At 39.4% G+C, this 20,437-nt stretch overlaps 1 protein-coding gene across 1 annotated transcript in view; it reads right to left on the bottom strand.

Moving 5' to 3' along the window:
* PCNX2 (pecanex 2) overlaps positions 1–20,437 on the bottom strand; it is a 153,124-nt gene that overhangs the window by 81,093 nt on the left and 51,594 nt on the right. The window contains exons 15-18 of the mRNA XM_053936997.1: positions 19,799–19,890; positions 8,755–8,864; positions 6,511–6,607; positions 14–106 (exon numbers count right to left, since the gene is read on the bottom strand). Of these exons, the coding sequence (XP_053792972.1) occupies positions 14–106; positions 6,511–6,607; positions 8,755–8,864; positions 19,799–19,890 (392 nt within the window). The remainder of the gene's footprint in view (positions 1–13; positions 107–6,510; positions 6,608–8,754; positions 8,865–19,798; positions 19,891–20,437) is intronic.

Genomic DNA, 20,437 nt, shown 5'->3' with positions numbered 1-20,437 from the left:
AATAGATACACACCCTTAGTGACAGAAACACAGTACTGGCACTGACAGCAAACGACAGAACAGCAGCTGCTGTGCAGACAATAAGATCCGACTTCAAGATTTCCTTCTGTAAAAATAATTATTTTAGACACAATTAGTAAGGCAGCGCTATTTTAACCAAAGTAATTATTCTGTTCTCAATTACTTACACTCTGCATTGTGATAAGGCTAATCGGCACTCCCTAATACAACAGTATTTTCTCCAGTCTGCTTTGGGAAATTATTTCTCCACACTCCAGGTCTGTTGAAGTAATCACATTTAAATTCTTCATGCCTAATTTTGAATTATATTTTTAAATAATAAAGTTATAATATTGGAGAAATGAATGCAATACATTTTAATACTGAATCTGATTCTGCTTGAGGAATATAACTCTTTTCCATTATGACCTTCTTATTTTTGGGAATCAAAATTCTGGTTCCATTTCCTATTTTCAAGAACTAATATTTCTTATTCCCATTCTCTTGTATTACTGAAAAAAGTAATGCTTTTCCTTAATGTCTTCTAAGACACAACATTAATACATTTATTATGTTCTAAAGTGACATGTCCCATTTCCTGATTTTCTTTATTGGAAGTCAAATTGCAGCAAGATTTTGTGGATTTTAGACAAGGCTTTTTTCCAGTGTCATTGAATGATAATGAAAGGACACATCTGCCTTTATGTAAAGATCTATAACTGTGGTAGGAGTAATTTTGTTTCTAAAGATGGCAAATATCACTGTCCTTACAGCACATTTTTCTTGAGATTAAAATGTCATTCTCAGTAAACAAATAAACAAGATAGCTTGTGATCTGTGCGGTCTTCTGAATTGTACTGCAGAGGTCACCCAAATGCTTTTGTGAGTAAATGAAAATCTTGTCTTAGATTTATGAAAAGGGCATTTAGGTTCAGCACTCAATTCTGCTGCTAAGTTACCAAATGAGAAACTATTTGTAGCTCTTGGTTTAGAAGATGGCTTATGTTTTTATTCAAAGATACCTAGAAACAACATGTGAAAAGCAACCCTTTCGTTAGAACCAGAGGTTCATCTGACTTCCTGGTGGTGCAATCTAGGTAAGTTTAATGAATCTCATCAGAGAAAAAGAAAGAAAACTAAAATAATGATGGTATAGCAAACCTACAAAAAAAGGAGATAAAAAAGAAAGCAAGCAGAACAAGTGAAGAACAGAAGGGTTGTGAATTACCAGGGAAGCTGGTAGCAACCTCTGTATTTAGGCTGCCTATCACTCCCTGTTATGAAAGATGCTTCTCAGTAAAAGGTCACCTGCACCAGCACTTTCACTTACTGCAGCAGCCCTTTGAAATGCAGCAGGACTAAAAAGCCTTCAGGCTCTGGAAGTACTTTTGCTTTGTCCCAGGAAACTCCAATACAGCTTAGCTGAAATCTCAAGCAACCACCACGGCCTTTGCCCTTCCCATGGTGCTCAGGAGTATGCAACTGTCTCCAAAAGAGCGGCACTCCCTCCACTCTGAGAGTCATCCTTCTCTGGACAGCCCTGTACTCAGCTTGGGCTACATGTGGTGCAAAGGTGTGGGAGCCCAGTTAAGTCTTTGGAACTCCTCCTGACCACCTTTCCAAAGCACAGCCCTGCTAGCCTTGCTCCTTGGCTGTTGCATTCAACAGAAGAACCACAACATGAGGGAGCCCACAGGAAAAGCCTTCTCTTCCCTGACTAAACCTTGGCTCCCTGTCTGTCCCCACAGGACTTCACTGTTCAGTTCTCTCACTAGCAAGTAGCAGTACTGAAAAAAACACAGTCTAATAAAAATTAATAATGAAATTATTACCAATCCATGTAATGGAAATTATTTTTTAACCTTTTCAGATATTTTTAAAGATGTTGCATATAAAATCTGTGTAAAACAGCAGTATCTGAGAAAATAAAGTGGTGTCCAATTTATATGGCACTACTTCAGCCCTTTTGTGAATACACAGCATGAAAAGTCTTGATCAAGTATCATTTTCTGCACAGCTGAATTCAACTCAGTAATCTAAAACAAGCTTCTAAGAACAACAAACACACTCCAATCACATTCACAAGCTCTTCTGTACCACCCAAAAGGTTTACTATTAAAATGGCTGATTTCTCTCACAATCAGATGACTAAGAAGCTGACACTAAAACCATGTAAAATATTAAGAATTTAGCTGTAAAACCAGCAGAGGTGATAACAATGCACATTCTGGGGAGAGGTGGCATCCTAACTTTCTATTCCAGGCCAGATCACCAAAGAGAATCTTTTCAAGCATTACATTCAGAAAGGAACACATTACACAAATTATATTGCACAGGATTTGTATTTCCCATCTTTCCTTTTGCAACTGTCCTTTTTACAGTCCTCTCATCACTTTTGACAATCCTATACAGAAAAAGGCCTATGTTTTTAAGGAAATTATTATTATTCAGATATTCAACCCCGAATTTGACAATTGCTTTCCATTTCTGGCAATATTGAAAGTGTTTAAATATTATATATGTCCAGGTTTGTCCTTCTGTCCTATCACTGAACTGTTTCAAAATATAAATATACTACTCAAATGCTGACTGGCACAATGGTCCACACAGGAGCTCCCTCTTGATGTGGCCAGTGCTTTCAAACTTCTCACAAAATTCAGGCTTTTTTCCCTCTAAAACAAAGCTAAGCAGTGCTTGCTTCTGTTCCATGTCACTGCACAGGGGACAGGGTCCCCCAGGAAATGGCAGTGATCTCTCTGGCTGAGAGGAACTCACAGCTACTCTCCAGGAGAAAACCTCAGGCATCTACCTGCTGGGGGTGAAGCTGCGGCTCCTGGCTTCCCCATGGAAGGCAGCTGAAAAACATGTGCCTACCTTGGACTCAACTGTCTAAAGCAGGATTTTGGATATAATTCCCAAAGCCAGGAACTTATGAGCTGGGTACTGAATAGCTCTATAGCATGATGCTTGAGCCCTTCACTGCAATTGGTCCAAAAATGTAAAAATTAAACTCTATTCACAGTTCAAATCTCTCCAGTGAGAGACAATCACTGTTATAGTTTGGGCTGAAAGCCATTCTACACTCTCTATGTTACACTCAAGGGAAAAAAAAAAAAGAAATTCCAAACCAGCATTGCTACCTTTGATGCCTTGGGGATTTCACAAGCAGAATATATTAGAGTGGCACAGTTTTTGTGTTTGAATTATTATCACAGAATCATAGAATTGTTTATGTGGAAAATATCTTTAAAATCATCAAGATCAACCATTATTTTCAATTAGATTTTTGGAGCTTTGTACAAATCCTTTTATTAGCTATCTAAATGTTTGTACTAAAGACCAGGAAGGAACCTTGAGTTTGAATGTAACACATTATTCACCCTCAGGCCACTGCTTAATCTAGTAATCAACCATGTGGATGCCTACAGAAATTAATTATAATAACAGGAAGCTCCATTCTCAAAGTTGAATGGTCAATTATCAATCACAGCTGCTTCGTAATTCAGGCTTCCAAAGCTGGCAATTCTTACACAGCTATTCAAGGAAAGGAAAAGGGTAAAAGTCATGTAATCAAACATTAGAGATGCTGTATTTATTACTCCTAACATCAGTGCAAAGCCATCCAGAAAACAATACAATAATTTTCAATATTAACCTTGTTTGCTTTCAGCTGTTTGAAAAGGCGATTTGGTTCTGTATGCCTCTAGCTTTCTGATTAAAATGGGTCTTATTTAAATGGTGTTTTGTAGACAAAGCAAGGCTGGCTTGGGTGGCATCCTGCCATCTCTTGCCACTGACAGGGGTTAGGAATACTCTCCTCACAGGGGAGCAGAAAAAATGAGCTACCACCATGAAATCTCTTCCGAATACTGGTATATTGTTTCACCCAGCTTCTGAACATTTTGAAGATCCCCTTACAAAACTTCTGGAAGTTATTTTAAATTGGCTTTGAAGAGTCAGCCTAGTCCTACATCCTAAACATGACTACTATTGCTGAAGCAAGTCAGCAGGGACTATGGTTTGATTGTGCTCCTTGAATTCAATGCACGTGCATTTTCTCCTGCCTCAATTCTTCCCTACTTGCCCTATTAGCACTACATTGGTGAGATAGCAGTGGGAGTCTCCTTGGTATTTCACTGAGACAGAGGTACCAGGTAACACAGGGGTTAGACAAGAGCCCATATTCATCAGAAATTGCTTTCTCTTTCTTCAGCTAATTCCTTCCAAATTAGCACTGCTAATTGACATCATAAGCAAACACTTCGGCTTACAATTTTTATACAGATTGAAGGAAGCCCAGAGAGAGAAAAAAGGCAAAAAACTAGCAAACTCCAGCAACACTGAAGGAAAGCAGGCTCTGCCTCATAGCAGCAGTAGCATAGAGTATCAAATGTACAGAGCAGAAAAGTGTCAATTCCCAAATCCAGCCATTTCCTCGAGAGCAAAGGTGCCAGGAAGCCCACTTAATTAATCCTAAAAGTGTGACAAAATGAAAAAGTGTGACAGTAATGAAACATTGTGAAGAGAAGAACTGAACTACTGTGTCTGGAAAATCCCAGTGCAGCTATTCCTGTACTTCTGCACCTTCCACCCCACTGGCTCAAGGGCCCAAGTGCAGCTGTGCAGTGTTAGTGTAAGACAGCAGATCCCTGTCCACGTCACTGATACAAAAATTGTTAGAGAATCTGCAGAATTACTTCATTTTGAAAATACAGACAGGATCTTAGATGCAGATTTTTCCCACTATTTTTGGATTTTGTTTTCAATATTTTAAATCCTTGCTCAAGGTTTCCCTCTGCACTGTGAAATGAAACCAGTTAAGAGGACAGCTGCTGTAACTGCTTCAGTCCCCAGACTGGGCTCCATCTGCGGAACAGATGACATCAGATTCTGTATTCCTCCAAGAAAGGCACTATCAGCAAAAGACAGAACTACAGGAGCATGAGAAGCTTTCCATTACATCTGCCATACAGTCCCCGTGTACAAAAACAGAATGTCAATGAACTACTGCAATAACCTACAGCAAAACACCACAAATACCACAGAACACAGCAAAATTCTAACAAAAATACTTTATTTGTTTACTCTGTTTCTAGATGCACACTCATATTCCAGTATCAACTGCTGCAAACAGTTTAGTTTGCAAGAAACTGTAGCTCAATACAAGCAAAAAGAAATAGCCATATCACTTAACCTTATGTAGGTCCTGTTAAAGGAAGCCGTTTAAAATAATATTATACATGGTAAAAATTACAATCTAAGAAGCAGCTTAGAAAAGTAGAAAACATTGGCAATGTAGGATCAATGCATATGCTGAATGTAGGCTGTGTAACACCTTATAAAATGCCTAAGAAATTATTCAAGACGTACATGAGAGATGCATCCCTTTGAAGGGACATCTGGAGGCCAGTAAGAACTACAGACTCCCAGGTCATGTCTAAGGGTCAAAAAACACACTCTATCTTCCAGAGACTCTCTGACTGCTCCTGGATTTCAGAGAGCATTCAGAAGTTTAGGAATAGCTACCTAGGTTGCAAATGCTCAGATGTGCAGGCACTGGGGATGTCAGGAGGAAGAGTTGTCTGACAGCAGGAAGCAGGACAGCTCACGTGACTAATGAATGTCAAACACCCCTTAGCATTTCTGGAAACTTGATGATCTTCCCACATGAACACCTTATAAAATCAACCTCCCCTGGGTAACAGCAAACATTTTTTTAATATAAAAAGACAAAAAGGAAGATGGGTCACTTCACGATGTTTATGCTGAAGTGAGAAATAAGGTGACACAAACTTACAGCTTCCTGCCAGACAGTAGTAAATAAACAGCCTGCCAAGCAAAGAAAAGATGATCAGATGGCAATGCTTGGCACCAGGCATGTACCTCCCTCTCCCATACTATCCCAGTTTCATGTGCTTCTTCCACCTCTAGGTGCCAAGTCTGACAGTGTGCTCCACTTGGCTCAGCTGGGGTGGACGGCACACAGTCAAGAGTATATCCTGGCACAGAAAAGGCATTCCTGAAAAACAGGTAGCCCTAGCCATAGAAAAATAAAGAATAGGAGCTGTTTTAAACACATGTAATTCTGTGGACCAAATCCTGCTCCTCTGCAGTGCACACAGCGAGTTTGGCAGGACTGCTCACCTTTTTGAATGTTCGTTGAACAATCCAGTCTACCTTGGACACACCATATTGCCAGACTGCAACTCTGTGCACAGAACCTGTATTAGTTCTCTGTGTACTAGGATGAGAGATGCACCACTCCCCAAGCTCTAATATTGCACTTCTCATGTACTATATTAAATAATCAGTGTGGCAGAGCCCTTCAAAGGACCCCTTCAGAAAGGAAAATGGCATGTATCCCCTTCTCACTGCTAGCCTCACTGTAAAGATAATCTATCTGTGCTTTTAGTAAATTAAATTACTAAATGACAATATTTACAAGGTTCCTCAGTAGGCAAAATGGATGAGAGAACTTTGAACAGAAAGTAATGAAAGAAAAAGCCTTACCACTGATTCTCTCATTTTTTCTGGGAGTGGATCTTCTGATGAATCTTCAAATCGCTGGCGTAGATAGTGAGGGACATATTTACATTGAATAAGGGACCTGTTTAAAAAAATTCCTAGTTAATACACTTCAGAACATGTTCAACAGATATGAATATTCCTGAAGGACAGAAGATGAACAACAGCCTCACATTTCCTTCTTCACGTATACATTAGCATTCCTATCTCTGTACAGCTGGAGATTGACACAAACCAGCTCTACCTGTGATCAGGGCAGAAATTCCTCATCAGAATTCTGAGGAGTCTCAGCAGACCAATCAATGTGACTCAGTCATTTAGAGGAATAACGAGAGAGGGTACTGTTGCATTTATGACTCTTAGTTCTGTTTCAGCTAAGCTGAAACCAATATGAGAGCTCTTTAGACCCATGTTTAAATGGCTAAGGAAGCCAGGTCTTTACAACCTGTATATTAATTCTCTCTTCGAGATTTATGTGTTATCTCCTCATCCATCTTGAATTTTATGTCATAGGCCATACCTTAAACATTTTTTCCAATCTCCTTATTTAAAAGAAGTTCAAAGCTGTTTAGAGAAAAAATCTTAATGCATTTTTACAATTGTGTAATAAACATCTGATGTTGTATATGTATTCTTAATTTTTAGATTTTTAACCATTTCAGTTGCTGAAGATTTCATTGCAAATGTTAGGAAATTGCTAGCTAGATTTACAAGTTAAAATGTATTTAATAGTTTAAGATTACTTCCTTAAAACAAAAGTTTCAAGGAAGAAAAGTTTCTGTTTCATTAAAGAGGTTCATGAACTGATGTGTCCTTTCTGGGAAGTGGGAGAAAAGGATATATTTAAATTACTTAAAAATTGAAAGAACTCACAATTTCATGCTGATTTATAATTTACCTGTGTATATTTTACTCCAAAGCTAAGAACACTCCCTAATACACCACATAGCTTTACTTCCTTCCATACATAATTTCCATACTGTAATGACCAATAAACTACACACCATCCACACAAAACTTGATCAAGGTCTCCCTGACATCCATGTCACACACAGTAGGCTATGGGTGAAGTTCATGGCAAGACATGCAAGCAGTTCTTACTGCTTTGCCACATCAAGACCTAGCAATATATAAATGTCAGATTCCCTGAATTTTTTGGTAAAGAATTTCTCAACTCTTCAGTAAGATTTACTGGGATGACAATTTCCTACTAGTGCTCTAAATCTTTTCCTTCCTCATCAGTGTTGTTCTGCTTTTTCCAAGTTCCTCTACTTGGAAAAAAAACCGAATCCTGAACAGCCTAAAATGTTCTCCACTTCCCCCTTCTCTCTTCTGCATTGCAGAATTGTGCATAATGAACCTTGAGCCTCACCTCATTAATCAAAGGAGAGAACCTCTCTGTGAGAGAACCTCTCACAGGCCCTCTGCACTCTCCTAGGATAAAACTGAGATGCCTGTGAAACAGAATTCCAAATGGCATGCTGATACTGGTGGCACAAAACCCACTTGCTTGCTTGGCCCCACAGCCATAGATGTAATTGTCCAGCTGCTTGCTGACCCCCACAGCCCCTATAACAGCCATATATCACAGTTTCCTCACTGGGAAGTTCACCTTTGCTGTCCCTGAGCTATAGATCTATTGTGTCTCTCTCTCACACATCACCTCAACATGCAGATCATTATGTTGGGACTTTTCCCCTTCATCTCCCTTTTTGCAGTGTCAGCACTTAGCATACACTTCCTCTCCTCAGTTACCTCTAGCAGACTGTGTCAGCAAACAAAAGGAAGGATGGAACCTCAAACAGAGAGGCATAGCCTACTGTAGTAATCCTCAGCAAGAGCTGGAATTCAGCCATCTTCCCAGCACATTAAATGTTCCTTTTACTGGTCCCAGTGCTAACCAATGCACATTCTGCAACTCCAGTCACCCGAACTCCCCTCAACTAAATCACTGTCCTCCAACCTGGCAAGGACACAATCTCCAGAGGGGAAAAATCCGCTTCAGATATTTTGGATAGTGCTGCTTAAAGAACACCAGCCCTGCTGGTGATCTTACTGCAGCACTTCATTCATATACAGGACTGATACCAACCATGCAGACATGGTGAGGACTTTCACCTCATGACAGTACTTTAAGGAAGCAACCCCTGTGGTTCTGAAACCCAGGCATCACTCTGCCTGTGTGCTGCGAAGACTAATCAGCAAAAAAAACATTTACAGGCAACTTACATCAGCACAGATGGGTCGCTGCTTTGTCTGCTGAGGTGATAAGAAAGTGCAACTAGCAGACCACAGAAAGCAGAGAACAGCGCTGGAATGTGCTGTGCATCCCAGGGTTCCTGAGAGGATGACAGAAAGCAAAGTTAGGAATGCAGAACTTAAAAAGCCAAAATAAGTAGGTTAAGCCATACATCATACATGCAGTGTTACATGCACAACATCTACATTTGTACACCGTCTACCACAGACTGAAAATCCCTTTTCATATCAAAGATTACTACTGTAACCTTGCAATTAAAGGCATGTTTTGTGGTCATATTGTGCAACTCCCCTATAATCAGCAATTAGCTAGGAAACCACATGAAAGGCAGGTTTTCTTTCCTCTTCAATGAAACGTTAGAGGAAAATTCTCATTAAAATGAGATCCGTGTGAAATCAATTGCAGTGTATTTAGCTACATGCTAAACTGATATGCTGTCACTCGACTTGTAGCCAGACTGCACATAACAAATGACAATATCACGTAGATCAGCCAGTGGGGTTTCTTTCAGACATCTTTCTGCTGCCTTGTGCATTCCACCCATATAGCAGTCAGAGGCCCTGAAAGGCCTCCATGGCAATAACTAGCCTAAGATAAGAAATGCAGAGTCATGATGAGTGGACCAGAGCTGCCCCTCTTCTGCACTCGGACCCCTGTTATCTCTCTGTAAGGCTATAGGTCGTCTTCTCCTCGACCTCAGCCATTGGATGATTTCCAATCCCCCAGTAGCCTACTTAAACCCTCACCTCTGCCCAGTTCAGTAGAAGAGCTGTCACTGGAACCCTTTGCAGAAGCTGCCAATAAAGACATCTCCGCAGAACTCTACACAGCCTTTACCTCTCTCCATCCCTGCATCTGCCAAGGCACTTTGCGAGCACAGAGCTGAAATCGCTGAGAGCTGAACTCACGAGAGCTGAAATCACTTCACAATCGCTTGCTAAAGTTGCCTGCGGCTAGGAGCTAGCTGGAGGGCCCAGACAGGCTGCGCCTCATCAGCACAGTGCTATCCGGGACACCTACGGCGGCTGCTGCCCGGGGGACCGGACAGACCCCCGGGACTCCAGGCCGCTATACACCCAGGCCCTGGATGTTAAAACAGCAGAGAGGGAGAGCACTCGCCACTGTGCGTGACATCCCTGAGGAGGAAAATGGGAGACAACTGACACACTCGCCAGCACACTCTGGATATAACTGAGATAAGAAACTCTCTCCAGGTGACTCTAACAACTAAAACTGGCTAGAAAGAATAAGAGAAAAAATATAAAGCTTAAGGAACACTTATCAAGATTAGCTTTATTTGTGACATCCTCAGGTACAAATTAGGGATCCTAAGACATACTTTTGAGTCCTATTTGTGAAGAACACAAATTTCACCTGTGAAGAACAAAGAAACTTGGAACAAATCCATTTCACTTAGTAATTGTATTCCTTGCCTCCACATGACTTCTACCTGATCAGCCAAATGTGAACTCACCAGATTCTGGCATCAGAGCATTTTCTGAACAGGTTTTGAGAAGCAATGCTTGCAGGATCTGTGACATTTCAGGCTAGCATAAATAAGACTTCTTCTGCATGGTCATCTCTTGCTTTAAAAACTTTAAAGTTAGTACAGCACCAATATTTTCAGAGGATGAAGTAGGTTTATTAGCCTTATTTTGCTCAGTTATATGCATGATTTCTTAGCATGTTAGGAAACACTCTATTTCTTTCATGTGCAATGAATACCTAAGACAAACTAATTTTAAGTGTTAAACATCTAACCCATTGCAGCATGGAATTTTGCAATTTAACTCTGAAATTCTTGTTATCCTAAGAGTAGGACCAAATAAGTGAAATTTTAATTCCAACAATCATCTTCCCTTCATCATACTACTGAAAATCACAAAGATAAAAGACAGAAGAGCCTGGTTCCATCAAACAATCCTACCCAAAATAGTAATTACAAACAAAAGAGAGAATCACATGATATTACTGAAAGAACCCAGCACCATTTATTTGACAATTTAAACTTTACCATACAATCCTACTCTTCATTTCACTCTTCCCAGTTTTGGGGCCAAATATATTTTTGGTTCGCTTTTCCCATGCTAGTCATATTCAATTAATATCAATTAATTGAATAGTAATATTCAATTAATATCTTCAAAATACTGAAGAAAATTAACTGAAAACAAAACATTCTGAAAATAGCTGAATCACAGCCTATCCAAACATCCTCTGCATTTTCAGGGCAACACAACTGTGTACAGATCCTTCCAGCAGCTACCAGTGCATGACTGACCCTTTGTTCTGCAACTTCTTTTGAAAGCAAAATACTATCAAGAGTTGAACAATATTCTTGATACTGAAATTTATCAGAGGCCAGTTTGAAAAATCATTCCACCTTCTTTCTACTATAAAGCTGTACACAGCTGAATCCCCACATTAATGTCTCAGAACTCTATTTCCTTATTTTCTGCATATTACACACAGCCTCTGCATTTGTCTGGTCAGTGCTCGATTTCCAAACTGTCACTGTCCCCTCAAAACTCACAAGTCAGGGAGCCAGGAAAGCAGGTAGGATAGGCATCAATATTCACTACGTGCCTTGAGAACAAGATTTCCTAGAAAAATGCTATACAACGTTGTAGAAAAGATGAGAATGAACAAAGGTGTCATTTTTCCAGTATCAGTGTGATGTACCCTCTTCCATTTTGTCATTTTCCTACCCCAGAAATGATGACTGGTAGCTTCAGATTTAAAAAAAAATTAAAATATATATAATTGCTAATTGAACAATGATTCTTCTCAGTGGGAAAACAGGACTAACAGGTTTTACTCTTGGAAGCTGGTATCTGTCACATGAGACAGGGACTTTCACCTCCTAGTTTACCTCATTGGGTTTAGGTGACATGTAGTGCTTTCATATATGGTTTTGCCTTTGATGCAGACACTCATGTAGTCATTTTTAAAACAAGTGAAACAGACTTATAGGGTTAAGGATGAAAGCCATGAGTTACAACAGACCCAGTGGTAGGAGTGGGGGTGTTCCATTCCAACCACAGTATTGCCTAATCCCAAAACAATCCACTAAAAGGGGAGATAAAGGTGTCTTTGAACTTATGAGCCTTTTAGCACTGCTAGAGGTAGGAAGGCAAACGTATTTTTAAAAAGTAGTGTTAGTAGTTTTCTGTCCCATATTATTTATCCTTTTTACTTCTTTCTTCTCCTAAAAAACCCACATGTAACACACTTATCTTTCAAAGATATGCTCAAATAAATCATATGTTCTATTCCAGAGGCAAAAAGTGCTCTGAATAGAGAACCAAGTATGCTGAGTAGAAATTCTTGTTACTTTTTCTGTTGTTTTTTTTATTTCAGAGTACTCCTCTCAACGGTGACTTTGCAGGTTGCTGCAGTGACAGCATCATTGAATGTGAAGGCATTGGCATAGTGGCTGGGTTTTTAAACATGGAGACAAACTCCAGTTGGTCTTCACACACCTGGTTTTACACTCACAATTTCATCACTATTTACAGAGTCAGAGAATGGCTAGGGTTGGAATGGACCTTTAAAAGTCATGTAGCCCCTTGTGCAATTCAATAAACTTTCTTGGCTCTTTCTCCTTACCCCCACACTGCTGCTTCATCATGGATCTGTGCCATTGCTCACATATCAAGCAATAAGGGGGAAGGGCTGATGGTCAACCATTCCACACGTGTGACGGTAAAGATGGAAATAAACACTATCATCCTATTTCTGAAGATCCAAAACACTGACTTTCTGAAAGAGATCATAAAAGGGAACCCTCTTCACCGCCCAAAATATGAGAAAATAGTAAGAACTTGTTCTCTACAAGGCTAACTATAAGCTTAACACCATATTACCATGGATACTCCTCTTCAATAAACACTAACAACCAAAATATATGAATTACTGAACCTCATGTTACACAGAAATAAGACAAGATCTAGGAAGAGATGCTCACCAGCCTTATCTTCCCATCATCCATGGAAAACAAAGCATTAATTTCCCAGATGATCTCCAAAAACATGACAAGTGATAAGTTACCAGAATACAGCTATCACTGCCCACTCCAAGTAACATGGGCCCTCTTTCTCTGCAATTGCTGCTATCTTGGACTGTATCTTCCTTGCTGAAATTTAAAATTCATGAAGACTGGACTGATATAGGGGCGTCCATGCGTGTCCACACACAGCACCTTATACATCAGATCCCGGTCTGTGATTGGAATGCCTTGGCTAAAAAGCAAGATGAGCAGCAGCTTTCAGGCAGGAAGCACGGATACTCATGTTTCACATAACGGCAAGTTTATCCTAAAGAAATAGTGCAGATTTCTATATTCCTGGACAGTGACATACAGTGAGAGCAACCCTGGGCTGTGTTGGATTCCACAGGCACAATTCCTTTTTTCTATCTGGAAAACAAGTTATTACACACAGGAAACTAAGATCATAACTACTGAAGTTATGTCTACAATGCAATACTTGACTATGGCCGCAAACTTCACCTACTGAAAGGCATGGTATCTAGGAATGCTCCAAAATTAACACCCCTAACAGCTCTTGCTTGAACCTCAGGGGTTTATAAACTAGAAAAAAAAAACCCTCCAAAACCACCAAAAGGACTGATAGTATTCTATGCAGCAGAAATAAAGCTGTCCAATAATATTATACTTCTATTTTTGGTCACTTACATATACAGGAATTCTGTCTATACACATGAGCCCATTCACTGCTGTCTAGAAATTTATTTGGGCAGTCTTTGGAGATTGAAGGAGATGTATTCTTGCAACTCTTTCCCACCATAAACCCCTAAGACAAATATTTCAAAATTATTAGTACACAGATGAAGACTGCATCACTGAAGAAAGGAAGCAAGGAACACTGTTATCCTGATTAATGAGCTTCAAATTCATTAAACAAACCAAACTACATCAATGTGAGCTGAGAAAAACTTAAAATCCACACAGAATTTTTAGTAACTGTCCATTGAAGCAATAAATAAGCCACCAGAAAGTACTTTCTTCAGGTATGAGGTAACGGAAACTATGTAACTTACACTTCAAAAAAATATATATTTACATACAGCTGGAGAAAGCTGGTGTGCCACATATGAATACATTCACATCAGTTTAATTTTTCTGATCCAAGTCCAAAAATCCAATATTTTTTTCCAGGCTGATTAAGATAAACTGCAAGTTCCATACACACACACAAAAAAAAATTATCCGGATGACAAGTAATTAACTGGTTCTGGATACATTTCAAATCAAAACTAACTGGTATGAACAGAAGGCAGAAGACAAGGACTGATTCCAGAAACATTCAGGGATGTGCTCTTCTGCCCCACGGCAAAACCCTGGAACACTGGAATGCTAAAGACTCATATCAGGATGGCTAAATTCCAGACCAAATATTTGTAAAAAAAGTAAGAGGGCATACTTAACTTCTTTTAAAACATCTCTTAAATATTTTGGCACAGACCACAAAACAGATGGAGCAGGAGACAAAAATCAGTACATTATGAAAAAGATGGCACAGAAATTCCCATGTCTCCAATCTGATGGATGCAATATCTGAAAAATAAGAACACCTCCTCCTGGAAAAAGAGAAAACCCTTTCACATATGAAAGCTAAGGTAGCTATTAGAGCTGCCAATTTCTGCTCAAGATTACAGGATTGAAGATGAGAACAAAAATAAAGCCTGGCTGAATTGAACTCGGGTAATGTTCAACTAAGCTCAGTTACCCAAGAGCCTCAAAAAAAGTAGTGAGCTGAAAAATTGCTGCTATTGGATGTAAGAATCCAAGGAATGATCAAAAGAGCTGATAAACCCATGCTTAGGATTTAGAGCTTTGTATTAGCAAAAGTAAATGAAAGTTCACCGAAGACCTGGAAAGAACTGGATAAGGAGTGATGATATCATTAAACAGAGGTCTGGGAGATAAAGAAATTTCAAAGCAAGCAGAAGAAACTCAGGTTTTTGCACTTCAGAATCTAACACATTTACCTACGTACTTAAACCAGGTTTACAGTATTCTTATATGCAAGGATGGATAAGCAGCTGGTGTCCTATCACTTGTGATACAAATATGTCATGGGGTAAGGTTTATGAAGAGATGCTGTAACCAAATCACCTTTACATCACTGGGATAGCACAACAGAAATCTATCCATGTGACTTCACATCATCACCACAGGGAACACCTTCTGCACCAGCCAGAGCAGACAGAATTGTAAACCTGTTCCATTCACAATACACTGCTTTCACTGACAGCAGTGATAAACAGTGTTCTGCCCATCAGTCCTCAAGGCCTCAAATACACAGACAGAGACCAGCTATTTTGTGCTCATGGCTTTTATGGAGAAATTATCTGTTGTAATTTCAGATGCATTACTCTGTACTTCCTACTGTGACCAATTTTGGGTTTCTTTTTTATGTGACAGCTTTACAGAAAATGAAAACTGATCATCCCAGCAGTAGCACCACGAGAGGAGGTCCTGACAAGCTCCAGACCCACAGCTCCTCCACACCAATATCAAGCAAGGGCAAAGCTGCTCAGGAGCGCTCTGAGGAAGGGAGCCATTGCCTGCCCACAGCAGCTGGGACTCATTTGCTTCCCAGTCACCTCTGAAGAACATGTTCCTTTTTCTCCTCCAAGTGTCCAAGTCACACAGCACACACACAGGTATCATCATCTTGCAAAGGGTTTGTGGCTGCCCTGGTGACAGTCTGTCCCTTATTTTAGTTGTGTCAAAGTGCACATTTGGCCACGTAAAAAACCCCAGGTCTGCCAGGTGAGCAGTGTGCAGCCACTCCCCAGAACATGTCAAGGCCTGTGATGGGACATGACAGCAGCCTGACACCTGACCCAACCTGCACCCTCACCATTCATACAAGACTACAGATATGTCCATCCATTTTTAGGTGCTATGTGCATTTCAGCCATGAGAGAGAAATATTTCTGGTCATGTGATGGCAAAGGCACTGCAAGGTCACTCAGAAAGAGTGACAGGGCCAGATGAACCTGTCGGATGTGCCAAATGCTGTCTGCAGGTCACAGGATGAACTCTCAACTGAGAATACTGTGTAATAATTTTCCTCAGGCAACTTACCTGAATGAAAATCCATGAGAATTAAGTTAAACTGGTAAGTTAAACTTACGTTAAATTGTATGTCTATACCACAGCTGCTTTTTCACAAAGGCTCTCAGTTGGTCTTGTACAACGTAATTCAACAGCAAAATCAGGCTGGACAAGGCACAGGACTTCAGCACAGGCCTGCTAGTCTCAGTTTTCAGGGCTTATATTCACATGCTGAAAGGTACCTTGAGTACTTACACAGTTCTGTGGAGATACTCCAAAACAATTCCTACCTCCTAATTGTCTAAAACTGAAGTTCTAGAGTAAACAATTAATCACTGTGAATTTGCTACTCAAAATGAATTTCAAAATCTGAGCACAATGAAATCAAACTATTGTGTGTATATATAGCTTATGCTCTAAAAAAGAACAAGAAAAACTCACTTAAGATTACAGGTTAATTATAAAATAAAGATTTGTCTTATTTTAATAAAAAACAAAACTAGTACAGTAAATTCCAAATTAACTTCTTCAGGAGTAATAAATTTTCTTTCAGAATAATTAATGTACACAGAGAAAGCAGGTTAGACTATTTCACCCTGCAAGAATATGACTAGAATGCAAGAACCACTTAAGGAAGGAGAGAATCAAGCCTGATACCACTGGAATGTTCTTCAGGCTGGGCATTTGATGTGAGCAATTGTTCACCAGTAAATAGCACAAAACCACTTAGAGATCCATTCTCCTCTGCAATTTATTTCAGGAAATAGAACTCTGGTAGTTACACCTGCTGAGCCATAAGATGTTCTGCCAATAAATAGAGTTGACATTTGAGGATGCTACATTTCAGCCAAAACAACACGCTTTGCAACCCAGAAATCCTCTGCCAAATAGAATCTATCATGTTTCCCTGCCCTGAAAAATTTTGATTATGGTGATTTTTTTTTTTTGACCTCCATAAATATTGAAAATTTTGCTCTGTTGGTTTTGGCAAACTGATCAAAATGAACAGAGTAAAACAAAAATAAAGAATAAATAACAGCTATAAAGTGTAAATATGGAAGAGACATTCCTTCTAGCTTAAAGAAAACCATGTTACCACTGTTGTGCAAACACCTCAGTGAAACATACTACAGCATTTGCTCAGTTTTGAGTTAAACTCCGCAATTTCTAACACACCAAAAGTTAAAATCTTCACTTGATTAAGATTATAAATTGCTGCTCACTAGTTATCAAAACAGCTTGAGTTACTTACAGGGGTATTAGACCACATTTCACAGTGGGCTCTATTCAGGATCAGATTAAGCCCATTCCTACTCTTCTTCCATCAACCAAATAATCATTCTCTTGCAACATTACAGAAATCAGCTCAAAATAAAAAGCTCTGGACCTCACTGAAGAACAAGGAGGTTTAACACAAGTGCTTATTTTATAACTTCTAGAAGAAAAAATGTATGAAATTACAAGCACCCTGGTAGACTGAGATGATGAGCTGAAGCAAGAGGAATCATCTTTACATGCTTTAAATTAACCTTCTCAGAATTGCCTTTACTGGAACAGTGCCATTAAAATTCAAATTAACTCTAACTTCTGTGCGAAAAGAAATTCTGAACTTAATATTAGTAATTTACAACAGATATCTTGTAAATCTTTCATAGCACTCAGCTTCAGGGTAGCATTAAAAGCATATTTCTAAGCAGTTTGAAGCATAATCCACAAAGAGATTGCTTATCTACAAAGCCACCTGCATGCTGTAATTTAAAGTATTATGCTGAGAAAAGAGTATGTAGACTATTTTAAGTGGCTTTTTCCCCTACTCTTTACAAGAAACATTTTTGAAGTATCCATAACACAACTTCCCTACCCTCAACTAGAGAATCACCATCTGCCAATCTTAGGAATAAAAAAAGAAAAAAAAATCATTCCCCAGGTATTAGCCTGTTTAACAGTAGTTTAACTCCTGCCTTCCATGTAGCTCTTTTCATTTTTATCACTGTTTCTCATCCCAGTTACCCATTTTCTCTCTCTGTTCATCCTTAAGAAGAGCCTCCTTCTCCATCCCATTGCCAGTTTCCGAATCGTTAATACAGCCAGAAAACAATAGTAGGAGTACTGGCTACTTCTGCAGGAAACTGCACAAGCAGCACTTAAACTTTGTAGCATCAATCACACAGCTGGGTCAACTCTAACCAATACAACTGACAAAGAGGGCGAGCCAGGTGACAAGAGATTCCCTGGGAGAACACCACATGTTCAAAGACATTTAATTTTAAGTGTCTTAACACAGCAGCTGAGTTGCTGTAATTTATTTTGTAAGGACTCAAGCCACCAAATGTGTTTAACACATTTTACCTTACTGTTGGGAGTGGTTAAGAACACACAACCAGCTCTGATCATCTGCAGGTAACCATTAAGGCATTATAATTGTTCTTCTTTGATTTAAGGCTCCTATTGAAAATTTCAAGTGAAAAATTATTGAAAGCCACTATAGAAATGCTGATGTTCCTAAAAGAATTCCCTTAAAGGAATCCTTGAGTGCCCCTCCCATCTGTGTTAATTGCCAGCCTGGGTGCTGACACGATACAGCCTTGGCAGCTGCAGAACCTATTGGGTTCCCTGTATGTACTGCGCATGTGCCACCACAAAGCTTCCTCTGACATGTGCCCACAAGAAGTCAAGGGCAGCCTGTCAACCACAGCACATCCTGCTGCTCCCCTGCATGGACACTGACAGCCTCCAGCCCTCAATGAAACACTGCCAAAAGCCTGTCCTCATAGAGGATACTTTTTCTTACAAGTCTAACACAAAATACTGGTCTTGCTGTGTTCACCGGGAATTTTACAGCTGACTTGAAGGCAGACAAAATTTCATTGCCATTTTTAAATGTCCCATGCAGAGGACATAGGCACATTAAAATAAAAAAAAAATTTAAAAAAGCTTTAGATTGAATATTGTCCAAAACTGGGCATCACTGGTAAGGGAACCAGTCCTATGCCAGCATAGAAAGCTGTGGCACACCTGCATCCTAAGCACCATACACAACTGACTCTCCACATCCAAAGTTAACAGCAGAGCAAGGGAAAGCACAGAAAGGCTGGGACTCTTCAGTTTAAAGAAATGGCTGAGGGTGATGTACCTGATGCCAGCAAAACTGTAAAGGCAGCAGATGAATAGAATGCAGACCAGGTTTTCCACAAATCCTACAAAACTAGGCATCAGCTAGACCTGGTGAAATTAGCAGATCAGCTTAAAACCAATGAAGGACAGCATTGCTTTGCACAGAGCACAGTGAACGTCTAGAATTTGCTGGCACAAAACTGTGGAGTCAGAGAGAACCAGCACATTCAGGAAGGGACTTGACAAATTCACAGACACCAAATTATAAGCACACTCTCCAACATCCCTAGTGTAACAATTGTGGGATATTAGGGAAAAAAGTGGCAAACCCAGTCATCTGGCTAGAATTAAATTCCTAAATTGCATTTCCCTGTGGATGCAGACACATTACTTACTTAGATGGTCCACTGGTTGCTCATTTAAGTTCTTAGGCATATAGTTATGAAGCAAAAGCAAAAACCTTACCAGGAATTATGAGCAATTTTGGCCTGGGTATACAGGTCAACAGAGACTGCAGCTTTTTAAGTCAAGGCTGCTGTTTATGTTTGTAGAGAAAATTCAGTGGACCATTTCACACTGATACATATAAGAGGCAAATAATCACAGGTATTAGAGACACGTTTACTTAAAAATTTTTGCTACAGTTTTGGTCTATTTCAGTGTAACTACCATGCAGAAACTGAAGCGTGGCTTTGCAAAGCTTATCTTGGTAAGCAACAACAATGTAGGACCAAACAATGCTAGTCTCCCTTGATTACATCAATTTCCAACTTGAAATTTTGAATTGTTCCAATGGTGGTTTTCTGGCTTACCTTCACTGCACTGAAGCAGAAGGCATATAGGACAATCAGAACAACAAAGCTTCGGGAAATGTTGTACAAAGCAGACATGAACCCAGCAGCAGCTGAAATAGAGACATGTGGGAAGTGGGAAGAAAGAGGAACTTCATTTCTGACCCAAACTAAGACTACAGTATAGATGCATCTCAGTCTTCCCAGCTACTTAAGCTATAATGAAAAACAAAACAAAACAAAAAAAAAAAAAAAAAAAAAAAAAAAAAATACTACCAACAAAAAATCTCGATGCTTCATCTCTCAAGGGCCTTCTTTAATCTCTGACTGAAATAACACAAAAAAAATTATCACACATCAAGTGTCTTGTCAATATGCCTTTCTCTGGAAAAATGCAAACTTTTTCCTAGATGTTAACAGAAAAAGAAAGTCAAAGGTTTTCTTTTTTAATAAATAGAGTAAAGATTCACACCACATATGCCAGGAAAGAGCTCTTTGATATTTGCAACTTATAGTTTTAAAAACTTGTATACAACTTTTCAAAAGCAAAAAGAAATATAATCAAGTGGGCCTTATAAGTATTCACCCCACTGTTAGATGAATACTATTAACTGTTTGAGCTTTAAAATGCACTGTGCCATGTAACATGCAATAATATAT

This window comes from Vidua chalybeata, chromosome 3, assembly GCF_026979565.1.
Source record: "Vidua chalybeata isolate OUT-0048 chromosome 3, bVidCha1 merged haplotype, whole genome shotgun sequence".
NCBI classification, from domain to species: domain Eukaryota; kingdom Metazoa; phylum Chordata; class Aves; order Passeriformes; family Viduidae; genus Vidua; species Vidua chalybeata.
This window is presented reverse-complemented; position numbering and strand designations above follow the sequence as displayed.